The sequence below is a fragment of the Lepidochelys kempii genome, chromosome 8, assembly GCF_965140285.1.
Source record: "Lepidochelys kempii isolate rLepKem1 chromosome 8, rLepKem1.hap1, whole genome shotgun sequence".
In the NCBI taxonomy this organism is placed as follows: domain Eukaryota; kingdom Metazoa; phylum Chordata; order Testudines; family Cheloniidae; genus Lepidochelys; species Lepidochelys kempii.
Genome location: NC_136387.1, coordinates 71,828,897 through 71,847,226, shown reverse-complemented (window position 1 = coordinate 71,847,226; position 18,330 = coordinate 71,828,897). Strand labels below are relative to the sequence as shown.

The window sequence follows — 18,330 nt, the reverse complement described above, 5'->3', positions numbered from 1 at the left end:
GAGTGAGCACCATTCCAACCCTCTCCAAACTATGAACAACTGCAAGGAGAAAGGTCTTGTTTTCCATTCTCTCCAGCCACCTCTTCTACATCTCATTCTCCAGTAACTTTTTAATGAAAATTGTTTTCAGAGCTGGTCTAACACTACACTGGTCTGTGCCAGGGAGTCATTCTCCCAGCCAGGACGATAACTGGCTCAGAAGAATCAGAAGCTGTAGAGCCAGTGGGAGGTGTAGAGCTCATTGACAGGTGCCCTTCACAGTGAAGAGCTGGAGAGTTTTATTTTCAGCCTTCACAGTTAGCAGGATAATATGTGTGCAATGTGCATCTTCAAAGGGAACAATATCCCACAGTATGAGACTCAAGTAGTGAATATGCAGAGCATTTTCAAGATTTGATTATGTAACAAAATGTGGATTACAAAAAAAAAAGTCATATATGATTGGAAAAGTTCTAATTAACCAAGATGCACATTAAAGGACTGGGCATAATGTTCAGAGGCTCAACCAGATGATGCAGTCAGGGACAGTGAATTCCAGTAGGGCTCCAATGTTTACAAAACAAGTTTGTAGAAGTAGTTGAGCCTTTCTTCTACATTTGCAGAGCCTACTCCACTGGCCATACCATGATTACACAGATCACAAAGCCATGCATACATTTTCAATGGGGTTTCCTCCTAAATTACTACACCAATTGGAAGCTCTAGTCTTGGACAAATAGGAAAAAATTGGTTAATTAAGCGAGTCATTTGTGAAGGGACTTCCTTCAAATGTTTTGTCTGTGGTGACAGATAAAAGTGAGATATTGGGCCTGATTCCCATTTATGTTGTCCACTTTTCACTGCTCTGGCAATGTAAAGGGGCCTAAAAGTGGCTTTTAATTAACCTGATTAAAAATGTAATTTACACCCACTTTATGGCTCCTTTATTCTGCCAGAGTAGTGTAACAGATCTTCAATGTAAATGAGAATCCAGCACATTAAGTTCAATATTTAATATTGGCTAGAGGAATTGTTTCCTTGTTTCTCTGAAAAAGGACCACCCAGAGCTAAATTGTTGGACATTTGTCTTCAGAATTCAAACAAGCTATTTTTCATTACTTTTAAATTTTGGTTTTGCTTCACATTCTGCTGGGTTTCTTCATATTTTGTGGGGGGGAGGGGAAGGAGGGCTGTTGTGCCCAGGATGGCTATCTTTGTTGATTTCAACTTTGGTACAAGAGAAAGAATTACAATAACCAAATGTAACTTCATCTAAGAAAGATAATTAAGGATTCATATATCTTTGAAGCTTCATAATTAAAATTGGTGCATACAGATAATTAAAATCCTTCGTTTATCATTTTAGCTAACTATTCCTCTTTAAGAATCATTTTTATCATAGGTTGGTACAATGTTCACAATATTTTCTTTTAAGACAGAATATATAATAGTTAAAATAGTTAGTGCTTCAGTGGCACCCTCCTTAGAAATCTCCATTATTTAATTTCAATCATGTTGATGGTTTGCTGTGTTATTGAATTATGATCTTGATTAAATTTAAGCTGAGGAACATTACTTATTGATTTGATATCCAGCCATTACATATCTTTATATATAGAGACTTTTACAACACAAGTACTGTGAGATATGCCCCACACATCACAATGCCAAGTAGTATAAAATGTTTTGTGGTGTTAACATTTTTAAGTGAATGTAGTGATCAATAAAAAGGCACCAAACTGACAAAGCTAGAGCTTATAGAGTGCTATTTATTCAGAGAACAAGCATACCAAAAGCAGCAGCACTGCAAGCTTTCCACACAGATTCAACACTACGCCTCAACCTGGTGCAAAGGGATCACCTCTAGAAGTGAAAGGGGAATTTAGCTTCAATGCTCACTCAGCCTCTCTGCTTAGGCTGCCAAAAAGAAAGCCAATTAGTGTCAATTCTACTGGTGGCAATTCTGTAATGTGGACATATGTCTACTCAGAAACAACATAGTATCAACATCATGGGCAGTGCAACCTAGTGGATAGAGCACTGGACTGGGGCACAATAGACCTGTATTCTATTCCCAGCCCTGCAACTAGCCTGCTGGGTGACCTTGGGCAAACCACTTCACTTCTGTATGCCTCAAGTCTCCTCATGTTTGAAACAGGGATAATAAGGGCCTCCACTATAATGAGAGCTAGCTATTCATTGATTAGTATAAGTCATTTTACAGGTTTCAGAGTAACAGCCGTGTTAGTCTGTATTCGCAAAAAGAAAAGGAGTACTTGTGGCACCTTAGAGACTAACCAATTTATTTGAGCATGAGCTTTCGTGAGCTACAGCTCACTTCATCGGATGCATACCGTAAAGTCTGCTGCAGTTTCCACGGTATGCATCCGATGAAGTGAGCTGTAGCTCACGAAAGCTCATGCTCAAATAAATTGGTTAGTCTCTAAGGTGCCACAAGTCCTCCTTTTCTTTTTGCGAATACAGACTAACACGGCTGTTACTCTGAAAGATATCAGATGGTAACTTTCAAGATGAAATCCTTGTCACCTTCCCAAATGAGCTGCCCAAGTAACTTCAAGCTTAGGATTTGCCTTCAGTCTGTTCTGAGCTGTACTTGATTTGAACTGGTAATCTTAGTGAAAAGCTCTCATGTTCTATTACCCCAGTTTTGTAGTACAATAAAATATTTAGATGTTTTCTGTATTGTATTTAAGTATAATATGGAACAGTATTTCTTTTAAAAATATTTTTCTAAAATAATGACTGTGTTTCAGATAAGCTACCATAGTTTTTAATCAGTCACTGAACCAAATACTCAATTTCTGATCCTGTCCAAATTCACCCATCATGAGCGGCTAACTAGCCCATTTGGGAGAATTTTATTGTGATGTTATACAGATCCTGCTGCTATAAGCTATGTTTTCAGGAGACCTATAATGTTTCTCATAATTGTGCATAACTGTCATTTGCTGAAACAGCACCCTTATTCCAGAAAGGAAATTTTAGGACAACACAAGGTAGGTTGTCCTAAGGAAGCATATAGTATTAGTAAAAGACATTTTAGAAATATGAAGAATTTAGAATTATAGATCGGAGGTAGGTGATTTGGATTTTTCCACACACCTTTGCTTAGTTGACTTACTAGTTATATTAGTGCTTGCTTGCTGAAGACCAACTATGCTACTTTATAGGCACTCAAGTTACTAATTATCAACTACAAACACTGCAGAAAAGAGAGGAAAATCCTTAGTACAACAGCTAAAATACTTTGCAACTCTGTGATGGTTTGTTTCTGTGTATTTATCCCTTCTTTACTATACTGATTTCTCATGTAACACATGCCAGACATCATTAGAGAGAATACATTTTTCTAAACTTTTACAAAAACTAATCAGGAAAGGAAGTATAATCTAGTTTTAATATGCTGCTGAAAATTATAGTACTATTGTACTACAGCAACAAGCCATTTTGCATATGGCAGAGATAAATTAACAAATAATGAATATGAATACTTTGCACTTATATGACACCATCCATCTGAAGATCTTTAAGTGATTTATGGTGGGAACCCTTAAAATCTTGCCAATTTTAATTGACACAGTTACCTCAGTATCTTCAGTCTTTTCTGATACTTCTTATATAAGGAAAGTACCTCTAATATTGAAAATACTGACATTATATAATTACAAACACTTATTTAGCACTTATTCCAATTCTCAATTAAATTAATGGGAGTCTTGATCATATTCATATAATACAACCATAACAATTATTTTACAGAGCCCAAGGATGTGCTAGATCCCTCACAAAAGAGGAAAAGTGATCTGACCCCTACCCGGAGTTTATGAACTAATATCAGACATGATGCAGCAGGGAGTAGCTAGACAGTGCCGTTGGAGGGAGGATGACTCAGCAAAGGCTACTACACAACCTAAAACAAAAATAATTTAGAAGTAAAATAGTTTGGGATATTTTTAAATACATACAAATAAATAAGCAGATGACTCAGTTGGCTAATTCCTGTAGACATCAGGGAGGAAGCAGGTCGAGAACTAGAATGCTTTGGTGATTGTTTTATTTAAATGGAATAAATGCCTCCTCATGCCTTGATGCATAAAATATATTTTCCTAGGCACTTCCACAGAAATAAATTAATCTAACTGGATAGGATGCTTTTTGGTTTCCTTCATCAAAATGCCAATAAATACACCTTGGTAAGAGAGAGAACAGAAACGAGCCTTACACAGACATCAATAATCAGTGGAAAGCAGGCAGAGGAGGATATCCACATGTATCACTTGGAAGTATTACATAATTTGCATGCAAATGAGACTTTTTTTTACTTGAGAAAACCTATTAAAACATGTAGGATCAATACAGTAAGATGAAAAGAAATTACATTTAATATCAGGAAATTCTTACAGCATCTATTCATTCATCTAATTTAAGCACATTTCATATAAATTTCACATAGATCATGACTTTCTGATATTGTAGTTTTCTCAGATACAACAAAGTGACTGCAGTATTGTGTTCTGTATAGAAAGAATGAAAGCACTGGCTTAGCCAGGATGTGGAGATGGGGTGGAGTGAAAGCAGAAAGGTAGGAGGGGGAAGGGAGGGGAGGGAATAAAACAGTGTTCACTTCTTTTTTTGTCTCTTAGTTAAATGTTTAAAAATGGACACAATTACAAAACAAAATTTCCAAGAAAATTACTTTCACCTCCTGTCCACTGTTATCTATGTTTTCTTAAGTTTTTACAAAAATCAAAATGTGTTGGGTCAAATATTGTTGTTTAAAATGACATAAGGAACAACAATTGAAAAACATATACTGATAAAGAAGATAGGTATCAACAACCCAACATATTTATATCTATGCACATCAGTTCAAATTGGAATAAACTCACCCCCCCCCATTATTTCAAAGTAGAATGAACAAAACAGAAGAGTGAGTTATCAAATATCACATATATTCTATATTACAATGCTGCTGATATTTAATCAATCCAGAAAACTTTCACATCATTTGACTTATGTCATCATAACAGGACTGTAATTTCACACAGTGTCACTATCTTTTTATGAAAAAGAGGAAAAGGAATATCTTGTACTGTCATTTTGTTCTTTGTAGTTTAGAATGTGAGAGATTCCTTAATTGACACAGTGTCATTGCAACAAGTCTATTCCACATAATTATACTACGGCAACTGAAACCAGCTGTCAGCCATTCCATTACACCAACTACAAATAGACTTCTCAAGAAAAGTCACTGTTTCAAGTACATCAATTTAACACCATTACTATTTTTCTTTTAAATGTTTTTTGTACTTAGTGACTTGAAATATGTAGAGATTAAGAAAGAAAACTGAGTAAAACTGTACTTTCAAAAACATGGAGCCCCATGAATTTTTCTTAAAAACTGTAATGCATATTTGCAGTTCTTACCAATTTTACAGCCGCTTAAGCCTCTTTTACAATCTACTAATTGTATTAACAGTATCACAATTATACTATTTTACATCTGAATTCTGAGTCATGATTTTATAAGACATTCTCAATGGGATGCAAATGACCCTCTGGAGTGGGGGAGGAATTATTCTATTCTCTCCATTCCTCTCACTTATCACAATCCTGTTTCTTTCTCTTCTCCACCTCCCTTCCAACCTCACATAGCCTCTCTCCCATTGACATTCTCTCCCCCTGTTCCCTCACTGTTTCCTGTCTCCCATTTCCCTTATTACATCTGCACCCTTATTTTCCCTCACTTTGTATTTATAAGATCAGGTTTCAGAGTAGCAGCCGTGTTAGTCTGTATTCGCAAAAAGAAAAGGAGTACTTGTGGCACCATAGAGACTAACCAATTTACTTGAGCATAAGCTTTCGTGAGCTACAGAAGTGAGCTGTAGCTCATGAAAGCTTATGCTCAAATAAATTGGTTAGTCTCTAAGGTGCCACAAGTACTCCTTTTCATTTATAAGATCCTATCTCTAACATTTCCCTTCTCTTTTAACCCGCACCCCCCAGCAATACACATTCCCCATAACCCTCAGTCTTCCTCCCTACACGCCATATTACCCAATCTCTCCGTCTCTCCTATGCAATCTACATTCCCCCCAGGCCCTTTAGTCTCTTCTTACCCCATGCATTTCTCTGAACCTCTCGCTTGCACACTACTTCCCTTTGCACCCTCTCTGGCTCCTCCAGCACTTTGTCAAGCTCCCTCATGCTCACCACATTCCCCTACCTCTTCATAGTTTCATGTCCAGCCTCTTATCCAAAAAATACATCTTTCCTGAGGGAAGCCAGTCTTCAGTTTTGCTAAAAATAATGGGAGTTGATAAGCATCTTTGCTAAGGGAAGACTTACTTCTACATGCAAAGACTGTTGGGAAATGATGCCCCTTGTTGATTCAGGGCAGTTTGGCTTCAGTCCCGGTACTCCAGGTACATCTTAACATAGCAGCAGTTATGTGGAGCCCATTCCTGCTCCCTGGCTCAGACTTTTATACTGCTTGCTTTCTTCTAAGAGCTACCTAGCTGGTAAGCTAATTACCTCATTAGCACGTCAGGCTCCCTACAGGTACAAGTAATCCCTTGTACCTTCCCAAAATACAAACTACCTAAATCCCTCCTACTCTAACTACACCCAGTGTCCTTTTACTGGGTTCTCACTTGCCAGGGTGCTGGTTTACAAAGGGATCAATTGATAGCATCCTGTCACAGTCAGTATCCACTGATTCCTATGGCTAATACCATTCACAGGAATCTATAGCACCAACACAGTCTTGTCAGAACAACCAGTAGATACTGAAGGTGCCAGACAATGAGACACACTGAGACTGTCTCACTGCACAGGCAGGTAGACTACGCAATTGTGGGACAGGATGGAAAGCAGGGTTGGGGAACATCAGGGAGTTGATTGTGACTCCCTGATTCCTGAGGCCCCAACAATGCCTAAAGTTGCTTCCGGGCAGCAATAAGATCCACAACAGCTATAAGGTCCTTTAATGGATCCTACCCCGTGGGAGCTTCATTCTGCCATGCCGTCTTCCCTGCCTCAACAAACTGGGATGGGGCGATGGGGCAGAGGCTCAGGGCACAAGCCTGCTGGCTGGGTCTAAAATCCTAACACCACTCTTACAAATAGGTAAGACACAAGAAGAAAAAAATCCTTCTCCTATAGCTTGTAAGTACTTGTATCTTTGCAGATTTAATTTTAAATGACAAGATCAATAAAACATGACACCCTTAATCTTTAGCATGATTTTTTTTAAAATTCAACAACTACATTTTAAACATCATAGTTAAATATAAATGGTCTCCAAAAAGCAGTTTAGAAAGAATACTTGTCTGTCATCTTTTTAAAAAAAATAAAATAAAGTTTAAAAAAATAAACTAATATTCACAGTATGGTGAATCTAAAGTTGCATCTCACCTATTGAGAGATTCAACTGCAAACAACAGTCTGTAGGAAGGCTACTGAGTAATGCTGACTGGGAAGATACAATAGAATAGATTGTACCTTTGGAAAGTAGAGCTGTAATCCAGTTTGTATGAAGAATGTAAGTTTTGGTATAAACTCTACTGAATCACAGAAGCCTGACACAATACAGCACAAGTGACATCCTTTTCTCAAAGAGGCCCAAGGCTCATTGAGCCTAGCAATTCAATTACCCTCTCAACCCAGAAAGAACCCCCCCCCCCCCCCCGCCCCGAGTTGAGGTCTACTTGCAGAGCACCTTGGAATGGCCTACGTTGTACATGGCCTGTAAATATCTAAAAAGCCTCAGGCTTTAGAGAACAAGAATCCCTGACCTTTTATGATTGCTCAGTAGTTTTTTTTTAAACAAAACATACTACATAGAATGGCTTAAATAGCTGACAAAATAATACATTTTCAGTAAGCCACTGTTTAAACAGCTTTGTTTATAATAAAACCAGTTTAAAAGAATACCTGAATATCATACTACCAACTACTTTGTGAAAGAATATGGACACAATGAAGGGTAGGCAAACTGGTTCGTATAGTATGATTTAGGGCATGTCTATACTACAGCAGCTACTGTGCTCCAGCTATGCTGCCATAGTGTGGATGCTGCCTGTATCAATGAAAGAGGTTTTCCCATCTTTGCAATTAATCCATCTCTCTGAGAGGTGGTAGCTAGGTCAACAAAAGAATCCTTCCATCAACCTAGCTGCGTCTAAACTGGGGGTTAGGTTGGCCTAACTACAGTACCCAGGGCAAGAAATTTTTCACAGCCCTGAGTGACATGACTAGGTCAATCTAACTTTTAAGTGTAGACCAGGCATTTAAGTATTTTACATTTTAATTTAACAAAAAGATGGTTAAAGGGTGACTTGATTACAATTCACAAGTATCTACATGGCGAACAAATATTTAAAATGGGCACTTCGATCCAGCAGAGAAAGGTACTATAAGATCCAGTGGCTGAAAGTTGAAGCTAGACAAATTCAGTCTGAAAATAAGGCATACATTTTTATCAGGGAGGGTAATCAATCACTGGAACAATTTACCAAGAGTCATGGTGGCTTCTCCATCACTAACCATTTTTAAATTGAGGTTGGATGTTTTTTCTAAAATATGTGCTCTAGGAATTATTTTGGGGAAGTTCTATAGCCTGTGTTACAGAGGATGTCAAACTAGATGATTACAACATTCCCCTCTGGCCTTCGAATCCATGAAAACTTCCTTCTCCCTGCACATCACCATTTTGAGATTTAAGCCAGTCTGGAAATTCTCTTAGCTACAGTATTGTCTGCATATATAATCTGCTCTGGAGCTTCCCGCAGGTGAGGGAGGAAGACTGTCCATTAGTGAGGGCGAGGAAGTTGCTGGGCTAGATGTGCTTGAGGGCCTTAGAAAGGTGAGATAGTGAAGGAACCCACTGTGGGAGAACAGGAGCTTGTTGAAGGGTGAGAGAGGAATATGGTAAGGACAGGAGTAGATTGAGAAGAAGGGGGACCTCAACAGGTCCAGCTAAGCATCCAGATTTTCTGGATTTCTTACTAAACACTTGAATCTTCCAAGTTTCAACCTTTCACTGGTCAAGAAAATATTCTGTCTAGACACCAACAAGAGTCTTCATAGGTAATCAGATTAAAATTATTAACAGTAGTTTATTTACAAGATGCAAATGACAGAAGATATTTCAAAGTAAAATATTTTTCATCAAAAATGGTCTCTTTAGAAAATTATTTTTTTAACAAAACACATGATATTATCAATTCACGTTTGTCAAAATGGGAGTTTCTTTAAAATCTTATCATATTAATTTTTTTCAGTCAACAAAAAAGTTTTGATGGCACTTTCAGTGATGATTTTAATCAAAGAAAAAAACCAATTGAAAATTCTGCAAAACAATTTGAGGAATCAAAAATTTAGTCTATTTCAAATTTTTCAAAATGAAAACAAATTTCAAATGTATTCACTAAAACTACCTTTTCTACTTTTTGATCAGTCCTAAAAATGTCATATACATACTTGTAATCATCCACAAATCTACATAGAAGGCAGAGTGACTTACAGCAGGGGTTGGCAACTTTCGGCATGTGGCCCGTCAGGGTAATCCACAGCAGGCCATGAGACGTTTTGTTTACGTTGATCATCTCCAGGCGTGACCACATGCAGCTTGCAGTGGCCATGGTTTGCCATTCCCGCCCAACGGGAGCTGTGGGAAGTGGTGGCCAGCACATCCCTGCAGCCTGTACCACTTCCCATAGCTCCCATTGACTGGGAACAGTGAACCACAGCCACTGGGACCTGCAGAAGGCTGTGCCTGCGGATAGTCAACGTAAACAAACTGTCTGGTGGCCCGCCAGCAGATTACCCTGACCCTAACCGAAGGCTGCCGACCCCTGACCTAGAGGAAATGGCCTAGGACTAGAAGGGTGGAGAGATGGATTCTAATCTCAGCTCTACCTCTGTCCTTCTGTATGATCTTGAGCAAGTCATTTCACCTTTGTGTGACTCTGTTTATCTCCCACCCTTTGCCTCTCTTATCTACTTAAGCTGTAAACTCTTTGAGGCAGGGACAATGTCTCTCTGTGTGTTTGTACAGTTCCTCGCATATTGGGATCCTGATCTAAACTGGGGCCTGTTAGTAAAGTAGTAGGGGCTAGAAAATGATAGGAATCAGGGAGATTTGCATCTAAAGGTTCTTGAGGAGTAGAGATTGTAGAGTATTGTGTCCCTAGGAAGCTGGTAGGAGCATGAAGGGGGGGGGGGGGGGCGGGGGGAGGTATAGGCACTGGTGGTGACTTGGGAGCAGGATGGAGAAGGGAGAATCTCTCTGGTCTCTTCTGCATGGCACCATCACCTAGACTGGTTCCTGAGCATATCAGTTTGTTTCATTTTGGGGGCTTTTTTTTTAAACTACTAATGTTAATTTTAATTTACAGTACACCTGTAACACTGAGATACTCACACAGCTGGGCAACTTTAGATTTCCTCTACATGGGCTAGGGTAAGAGAGTGTAACATAAGGCTGTATGTAACTTCATTCTGGGAATTGAGAACACTGAGGTGCAGAGCTGATTTTACAGACGCAGTAAATGACTATATATCTTTGTCCTAACATTTTGGCCAGCACAATGAGGAAAGCATAATCACTTGATTTTTTTTTAAGCCATCATTGTGCTGTGTTCAACAATACTGTCAGTCTTGTCACATTTTTCAGGCACCAGCGTCAGGCAAAAAATATTGTTGAGCCCTTCTCTGTAAAAGTTACTGCTTCTGAAAGAAGACTGTAGTTATGGGCATGGAGGGTCCCTAAGAGCCAGGCAAGACAGGCTATGACTGCATGTTAGTAATTGCGGAGTAATTTGAGGTTTTAGATTTTCCCCTAAAGAACACTGAAGTTCTTAAGCCCTGGTCTACACTAGGACTTTAGGTTGAATTTAGCAGAGTTAAATCGATGTAAACCTGCACCCGTCCACACAATGAAGCCCTTTTTTTCGACTTAAAGGGCTCTTAGAATCGATTTCCTTACTCCACCCCTGACAAGTGGATTAGCACTTAAATCAGCCTTGCTGGGTCGAATTTGGGGTACTGTGGACACAATTCAACGGTATTGGCCTCCGGGAGCTATCCCAGAGTGCTCCATTGTGACCGCTCTGAATAGCACTCTCAACTCAGATGCACTGGCTAGGTAGACAGGAAAAGAACCGCGAACTTTTGAATCTCATTTCCGGAGACTGCGGGAACTGTGGGATAGCTACCCACAGTGCAGCACTCCGGAAGTCGACGCTTGCCTCGGTACTGTGGAAGCACTCCGCCGAGTTAATGCACTTAATGCACTTAGAGCATTTTCTGTGGGGACACACACACTCGAATATATAAAAATGATTTCTAAAAAACTGACTTCTATAAATTCGACCTAATTTCGTAGTGTAGACATACCCTTAGAGAATGGCTGCGCTATGCCATTCTTTTTCTAAAGCAGAACTTCCTGATAAAGTTGCAACTGGTCAAGTTACTCACACTGGGCCAAACCACAGACTGACTGAGTGCCTACACGTTCCATGACAGCTCTGGGAGATGTGACATAAAACAATCACACAGAACTAAGTGTTAAGGAAAGTACCGGATCTATATAGCCCGTACACAACCGGTGTAATCCTGGCCCTATTTAAGTCAATAGGAGTCTTCCCGCTGATTTCAGCTGGGTCAGGATTTTACCCAACACCATTAATATCAGACCCTTAATATTATCTCAACATGCCTGTAGCAGGATGCAATCCCAGAACATATCCCGTCCTTGTGGCACTGCAGTCACCATGCCTCAGTTTCCCCTCATCGGTGATGGTTCTCTGGAACTTCAGCATAGTTCAGTTGCTGAGGTGACCATGATAATGAAAGTCCAAAGAAAAACAGCTCTCCCTCTAACCTCAGGCCCATGCTGCACACAACAGCCTTCAACTTTTCATCTTCCAGCCCTTCAGGGTTCTCGTCAATCACTTCTTCCTCCTCTTAACAGCAGGGGTCTCTGTACATTCTCTCAGGGTAATAGCATAGGGGGAACCCACCTGCACCCTTTACTCTGGGTTCCCTGCCATTGGAACCCTAAACAACTGGGCTATCTGCCCTGTAACTCAAACCCTTATTCACTCACTTTCCCTCCCTGCACCTCTTCTTATGTACCTATGTACTCTCTCTGGAGAGTCTTTTCTCTCAGGTCTTTCCTAGTCCCAATCCTGGGTTTAAACATCATCTCCCTTGGGACAGAGTTACCAGAGTCCTCCTTCCTTGGGCTTTACTGTAATCCTAGCAGGCTTCTCTCAGCCTCCAGCTTCCCCTTGGAACAGGACAACCAAGCCCTCCTTCCTGAAGCTGTGCTTCACTTCAGAAAGACTTCCACAAGCCCCAGATATCCATTTTACCTCACAGCTCCTCCCTGTATGTCTCTCATAGCTCCCCCTTTGACTGAGCTCAGAGCAGGTCTCTGACTCACACCTGGTCCCCATTCCCAGTTAGGTTCTGCTAATTCTTCCTGAACACCAATTCTTAAAAGAGACATTGCCCTTGAAGGGGAGAAACCACCGTGCTACAATGCTTCCATATTGAATTTGCTTTAGGTTTTAGGGTACAATAATGTAGTGGGAAGGGAAACCAGCAGATTCATTACTGCTTTGAATCTTCTCTGTTCAGGGCTTCTTTGTTTCACTGTATTTCAAGGATGCATTAAGAAGTGATATGCCTCAAAGTAGTACAGTACCAGTGGAAACAGATGCCTGGCATTCAAAAAAATAAATGCTGCATTGGCATAACAGATTATATAACAGAGCAGTCTATATGTAGATGCCGGACACAATTCCACAATAATTGTTAACCATGTAAATATGTAATTATGTTATAAACGACATATGTTTAATAACTCCTTTTGTCCCAATGTTGATTGTCAATATATAGAATATACTGTGAGGGTTTCAGCTCATATAATGTAATAAAAACAAGTTAACTCACCCAAAGTGTGGCTTACCCTCAATGTGTAAATGAAACCCACTTTTCTCTCATTTTAGCTATGTGGACTCCAGCACCAGCAGGATGTGTGTCTGAGACAGGTAGCAGGAGATGAGGCCAGCTGCTTCTATAAACCTCTCACCCAAAACAGCCTCAAGCCCTCCCAGTAGTCACCAAGTTTGGATGGAGTAACAGCAAATCAAGCATCACCAAAAGACTTAAATGCGTTTTTAAAAGGTAAGTGGTAACTAATATCTTTTCAGAATTAGAATGTCCCTCATAACCTGATTAATGCAGACATATATTTTCATGTTAGCTGTGCAGTCAGGTTCAACGTTTGTATTTTTGATTGTAAAAAGGTACTTACACATCTGAAGGCAACAGAAAGTATCTTTTTTCTCCATTAACAGGATAGCATCTGGAAACACTCCACCTTATTAAAGTTGATTCTATTTATTGTTGTAATAATTCATTAATATTATTGGGTTTTGTGAATAAAAAATGATAACGCTTATTTACTTGAACCACAGTAATGAAAAACATTCATCCCTGAGATGAGCACCTGCATGCCAAGTGTCAGCCCAAAGCAAATTTTATTAAGAAAATTATAATAATTTCCTGAAAATATTTATTCTCTAATGGAAAGAAAAATGTCTTGTAACTATAAGGGCTCAGTCAGGTAACAATACAGTGAATTCGTTACACTGAAGTGTTTCGTTTTGTTAATACTATTAATTGATTAAATCCATCCAAAACAAATATCTGAAAGAAAAATAAATCTGCTGAAGAAACAGATTTACCGTACAGTCTTTGCATTTGCAATATCACCGAAGAACAATATCAGTAAGAATAATTAAAAATTAAGAAAAATCTGTTAAATTTGATCATTCCTGTTCTCAACATTATTTTATTAGAGTCTACAAAGATAAGGATTGTAATTCAATCACACAAAGAGAAAGCAAGCAACTGCTGTTCTTGCGTTTCATTTACTACTGTGAGCCTGCTTTTACCTTGTTTGCAATACTTGTGATAAATGACTTGATGTCTAGATTAGTTGGGCAGCTCTTCTGACAGGGGGCATCTGCACACTTTAAGCACCTAGGGAAAAAATTAAATGAGTTAAGGAGACATACAGTACAAATACTGCCAATAGCATAAGTTTTTTCATGTACACATGGATAAGTTGATAAGTCTAAAAAAAATAATACTTTACATTTCAATAGAGACTTTCATATAAGTATTTCAAAGTGCTTTGTAAACATTATTGAATTAACTCTCACAACAATATAGTGAGGTAAGTTTTATCATCCACATTTTAAAGGTGGGGATGTTCAAGCACAGATATGTTAAACAAATAGTCTAAGCCATACAAGATGGCTGCGATGAGCCAAAAAGAGAACTCTGATCTCTTTAGTTGGGTGTTTTAGCCAGAAGAGCATCCTTCTTCAATAACAAGCAGATCCATACAATCCACTATTCTGAATGTGCAATCTATTACTATATTACATACACAAATATGTTAAAAGAATGTTAAGGCTGAAAAGTTAAGCACTCAAAAGATAGGAAATGCCACAATTTCTATTATCCATTGAACAGTATTTGGGAGCCCTTGTGCCATTCACAGTCTTATTATATAATCATACTATTTCTTCCATTGGACCCGGCCTTGTTCAGTACACAGGATGGATAGTGCTCACTGAATGAGTAGCTATTTGATTTTTCTCTTTATTTGTATTCCTCATTGCATGGACACAGGCCTTATTTACTAAATACCATTCAAACCCTGCTCTGAAGAGAATTATTAATTTCATCATAGTGGTATTCATCACTGTAGTATCTGCTTCACAAACAGCTAATATATCCTCACAATCTGAAAATATATTTTTTTCTAGACCTGGCTCTATAACAAATTCTTCTGTGATCTTAGGCAAGGTCTGTGTGCCTTAGTTTTCCCAACTGTAAAACAGATGAAATTCATTAATGAAGTTCTATAGATGTAACTGAGAGTATAATTTTGAAAACTGAATAATCAGATATGTACAGTTTTATGATACTTTTATAGGAAAGACGATAAAAATAATTAATGATTTATATGGTTCACCATGTTTCAGTCCCAAGGAAGAAGAATGGCTGCTAAATATTGTGTCTCTTATTTTGTGCAATACAATTACTTTAATGAGTTAGAATTGGTTAGTCTCCAAGGTGCCATAAGTACTCCTTTTCTTTTTGCGAATACAGACTAACACGGCTGTTACTCTGAAACCAGATAAAAGGATGAATTTTTACTTCTAAACTGTGGGTTTACAATCTCTGTCTTCAGGAGTACAAACCAGCACTCCTATGGCAACTTGCACTGAAGTTGACTGGAGTTTTGAAAAAATATCTGAGGGCAGAATGGGAACCTTTTTCCCCCCATGACAAATTATATTATATAATAAAATACACAATCTTAAGTAGCAGTGATTAACGACTCATTCTTGCAAAAGCATCCATGTGGGCATACAGGTCTAAATTCACCTCCTCAAGTCCTTTTACAGGATTGGACCCTAAAGAATAATCTAGTTGATGTATGATTTTAAAAAAAGCAAGCATCAGCTAAAGAGTTAAAATGATACCCTGTTAAAATATTTTTCTAAGGGGTTGTTTTTTTTGGCTTTACACTTTAGTGAAATATCATAGACCAAATGCCACACTACTCATAATCTGAGAATTCATTTAATTATTCTGGATACTTTTCAGCATAGTTATAAAAGATGTCTATGTCAACTTATAGAAAATAGCAAAAAATAATTTTTTTCAGGTCTAACATGGCTACTCATACAGCATTCCCAAATCTCCCATTATTATTTAGTAATAAATATTACCATTATAGTACAGCCTCAAGGATTAGGGTCCCATTATGCTGGTGCTGTGCAAACATAGCAAGAGATCATCCTAGTCCTAAGGGGTTTACAGTCTAAAAACACAATGAGTTGCAGAGTCCAGGGCAGGGATAAAACATATAAGCAAATGCATATAATGAATAATTGGTAGAGATTTGTTAGTTAATGTATTGTAGGTGTTTATGGGGTTTTTTGTTTGTTCGTTCATTGGTTTGTTCCAATTGGTCATAAAGTAAGTGAGTAAGAAAAGGAAATAGTCACAGCTTGTCACCTACCTCACCATAATTAGCAGTCAGTATTTTGTGGACATCATTTCAGAGAAGAATTAACTGGGAATTTGGAGAAGGATATGGTAACATAGGGTGACCAGACAGCAAATGTGAAAAATCATGACGGGGTGGGAGGTAGTAGGAGCCTATATAAGAAAAAGACCCAAAAATTGGGTCTGTCCCTCTAAAATCTGGACATCTGGTCACCTTACGGTAACAGTTGTTCGGATTTTATCACAGAGGGTTTTTTCCATGCATTTGAGGAAGCACGGAAGAACAAGTGATCTTAGTACTCTAAGCAGACTTGATGGGAGCAAGGTTGCAGTATACAAGGCAAGAAAAGAAGAGGTTGTAGTAATCGAGATGTGACATGATGAGGGCTTGTCTGACAGTTTTGGCTGTGTAGACAGAGAAGTGAGAACAGAGAGAACAGACTTCAGAATCACAGGTAAGAAAAAAGCAGCCATTCTGTTATGTCTTTTCTCCACCATTGCCCTACCTCAAGACAGTTTTTAAAATGCAATAGCTCTTTAGGCAGGTTTGCGTGGACTACCGTTAAAACAAAGTATATTTATATTAAAAATGAATAGAAAGGTCCCATAATAGGATAGCCAATGTATAGATTAATGGTTGTGTTTATTATCTTTACCAAATAATTTCTGTTTTTATTATTATTGAGATGGTTCACAAATAACAGCTGTTGAAAACATCAGGGGTTAATGAGGCAGGGCAAAGCAAACCTGAATTATAGCTTTTTTTGGGGGGCGGGGGGAAGGGGGGTGCCATGAATACGCCAGTAGGCTCTCTCTGATAATAATACCATCCTCCAGTTCTCTGAGTGCTCTGCAGACTAAAGTGCATGAGGCTGCCATTAATCCCACTTATCACACTGACAGCTCAGTAATTACACTACTGCTATAGTCAGGTACTGTAGTCCTAATAAAATATCAGCCACTGCATGGAATGTATGCTGGTGAGATGTTTTATTAAACTTGGGGGGTTGATCATCAAGTGACATTAGTGTTGACCTATTTTTCTATTTGACAATAAATTATCCTTTGACCATGCCATAATAGATATTATAGAGTGCATTTAATGTACCAAACAGCAAAGGTACTGCATTCCAATGAGCTAGGCAAATGGCATAAATAGAATCGTAGAAATGCATGCCAGAATATCATTACCTAAATTGCTTTAAGTGACTGATACTGTGAAAAATCAGAGACAGTACTGTACTTAGGGGAATATGCCAACATTTGCTGTAAACCTCAATACTACATATATTTTCCCTTATAAATTAATGGCCAAGATTACACTTTTGTTTTACCTTGCCCTTTTTGAAATTCCCCTTTACTTTGTGAAAGCCCCTTTTACTTTTCAAAAGTACTCTGTTATTATGTACTTGGTTTAAAATGCACTATAAACAACAGAATCAATAAATAAAAAATCTCCAATCCACTTGTCACAACTAATGCATTTAAACGTATAACAATACATTCACATTTTAAAATAAAGCAAAATTACCTTGATTTATTTATTAGTGGTAATATCTATCCTAGAGAAAACAAAAATTTAAACCCATATGCATATTTATATTTAGGCATATCTAAATCACACATGTAAATTAACATACTTACATCTTCATAACAATGAAATACAACCAACTCTTCCAGTTATCAGTACATGTTAAATACTTTCTCCCCACATCTGTCTTTGGAATGACAATTAACTCATTGAGAAAGACATAAAAGTTCTATGATATTGTATCATTTTAAAAGAGAGAGGCTATTCACTATTCTGAGAGCCAGCTCAAGACCTATGCACTGCTTAAGCACGACTAAAACCCTATTTTGAGACCTTAAGTGGCGTTCCACTCTAGACTGAGTTTTACCCATGGTAACCTATATTTAAAATGTTTCGTAAGACGGGGCAAGGCCAGGAGCGGATTTACCAGGAAACAAACCATGTGGTGGCACGGGGCCCCCAACAACAGGGGGCCCCCCAAAATTCAGGACAAATTTCATCTGACAACCTGCCCCTAAGTCCTGGCCGGCGGCGCATGGCTCAGGCCCCACGCCACTCCTGGAAGCAGCCAGCTGCTGGCACATCTCTGCGCTCCCCTGGCGGAGGGAAGGTGGCTCACTCCCTCCACACCGCGCCACTAACGGAAGCGGTGGCATGTCCCTGTGGCCCCTGGGGGAGAGGGCGTGTCTCCGCAT

The 18,330-nt window shown here is 38.7% G+C and overlaps 1 protein-coding gene across 4 annotated transcripts in view; it reads right to left on the bottom strand.

Annotated features, from left to right (window-relative positions):
* The window catches only part of DPYD (dihydropyrimidine dehydrogenase), a 542,988-nt gene that overhangs the window by 358,766 nt on the left and 165,892 nt on the right, over positions 1 to 18,330 (bottom strand). For all 4 annotated transcript variants that reach the window (XM_073356963.2, XM_073356964.2, XM_073356962.2 and 1 more), the window contains exon 4: positions 13,971 to 14,058. In XM_073356963.2, coding sequence (XP_073213064.1) covers positions 13,971 to 14,058 — 88 coding nt within the window. The remainder of the gene's footprint in view (positions 1 to 13,970; positions 14,059 to 18,330) is intronic.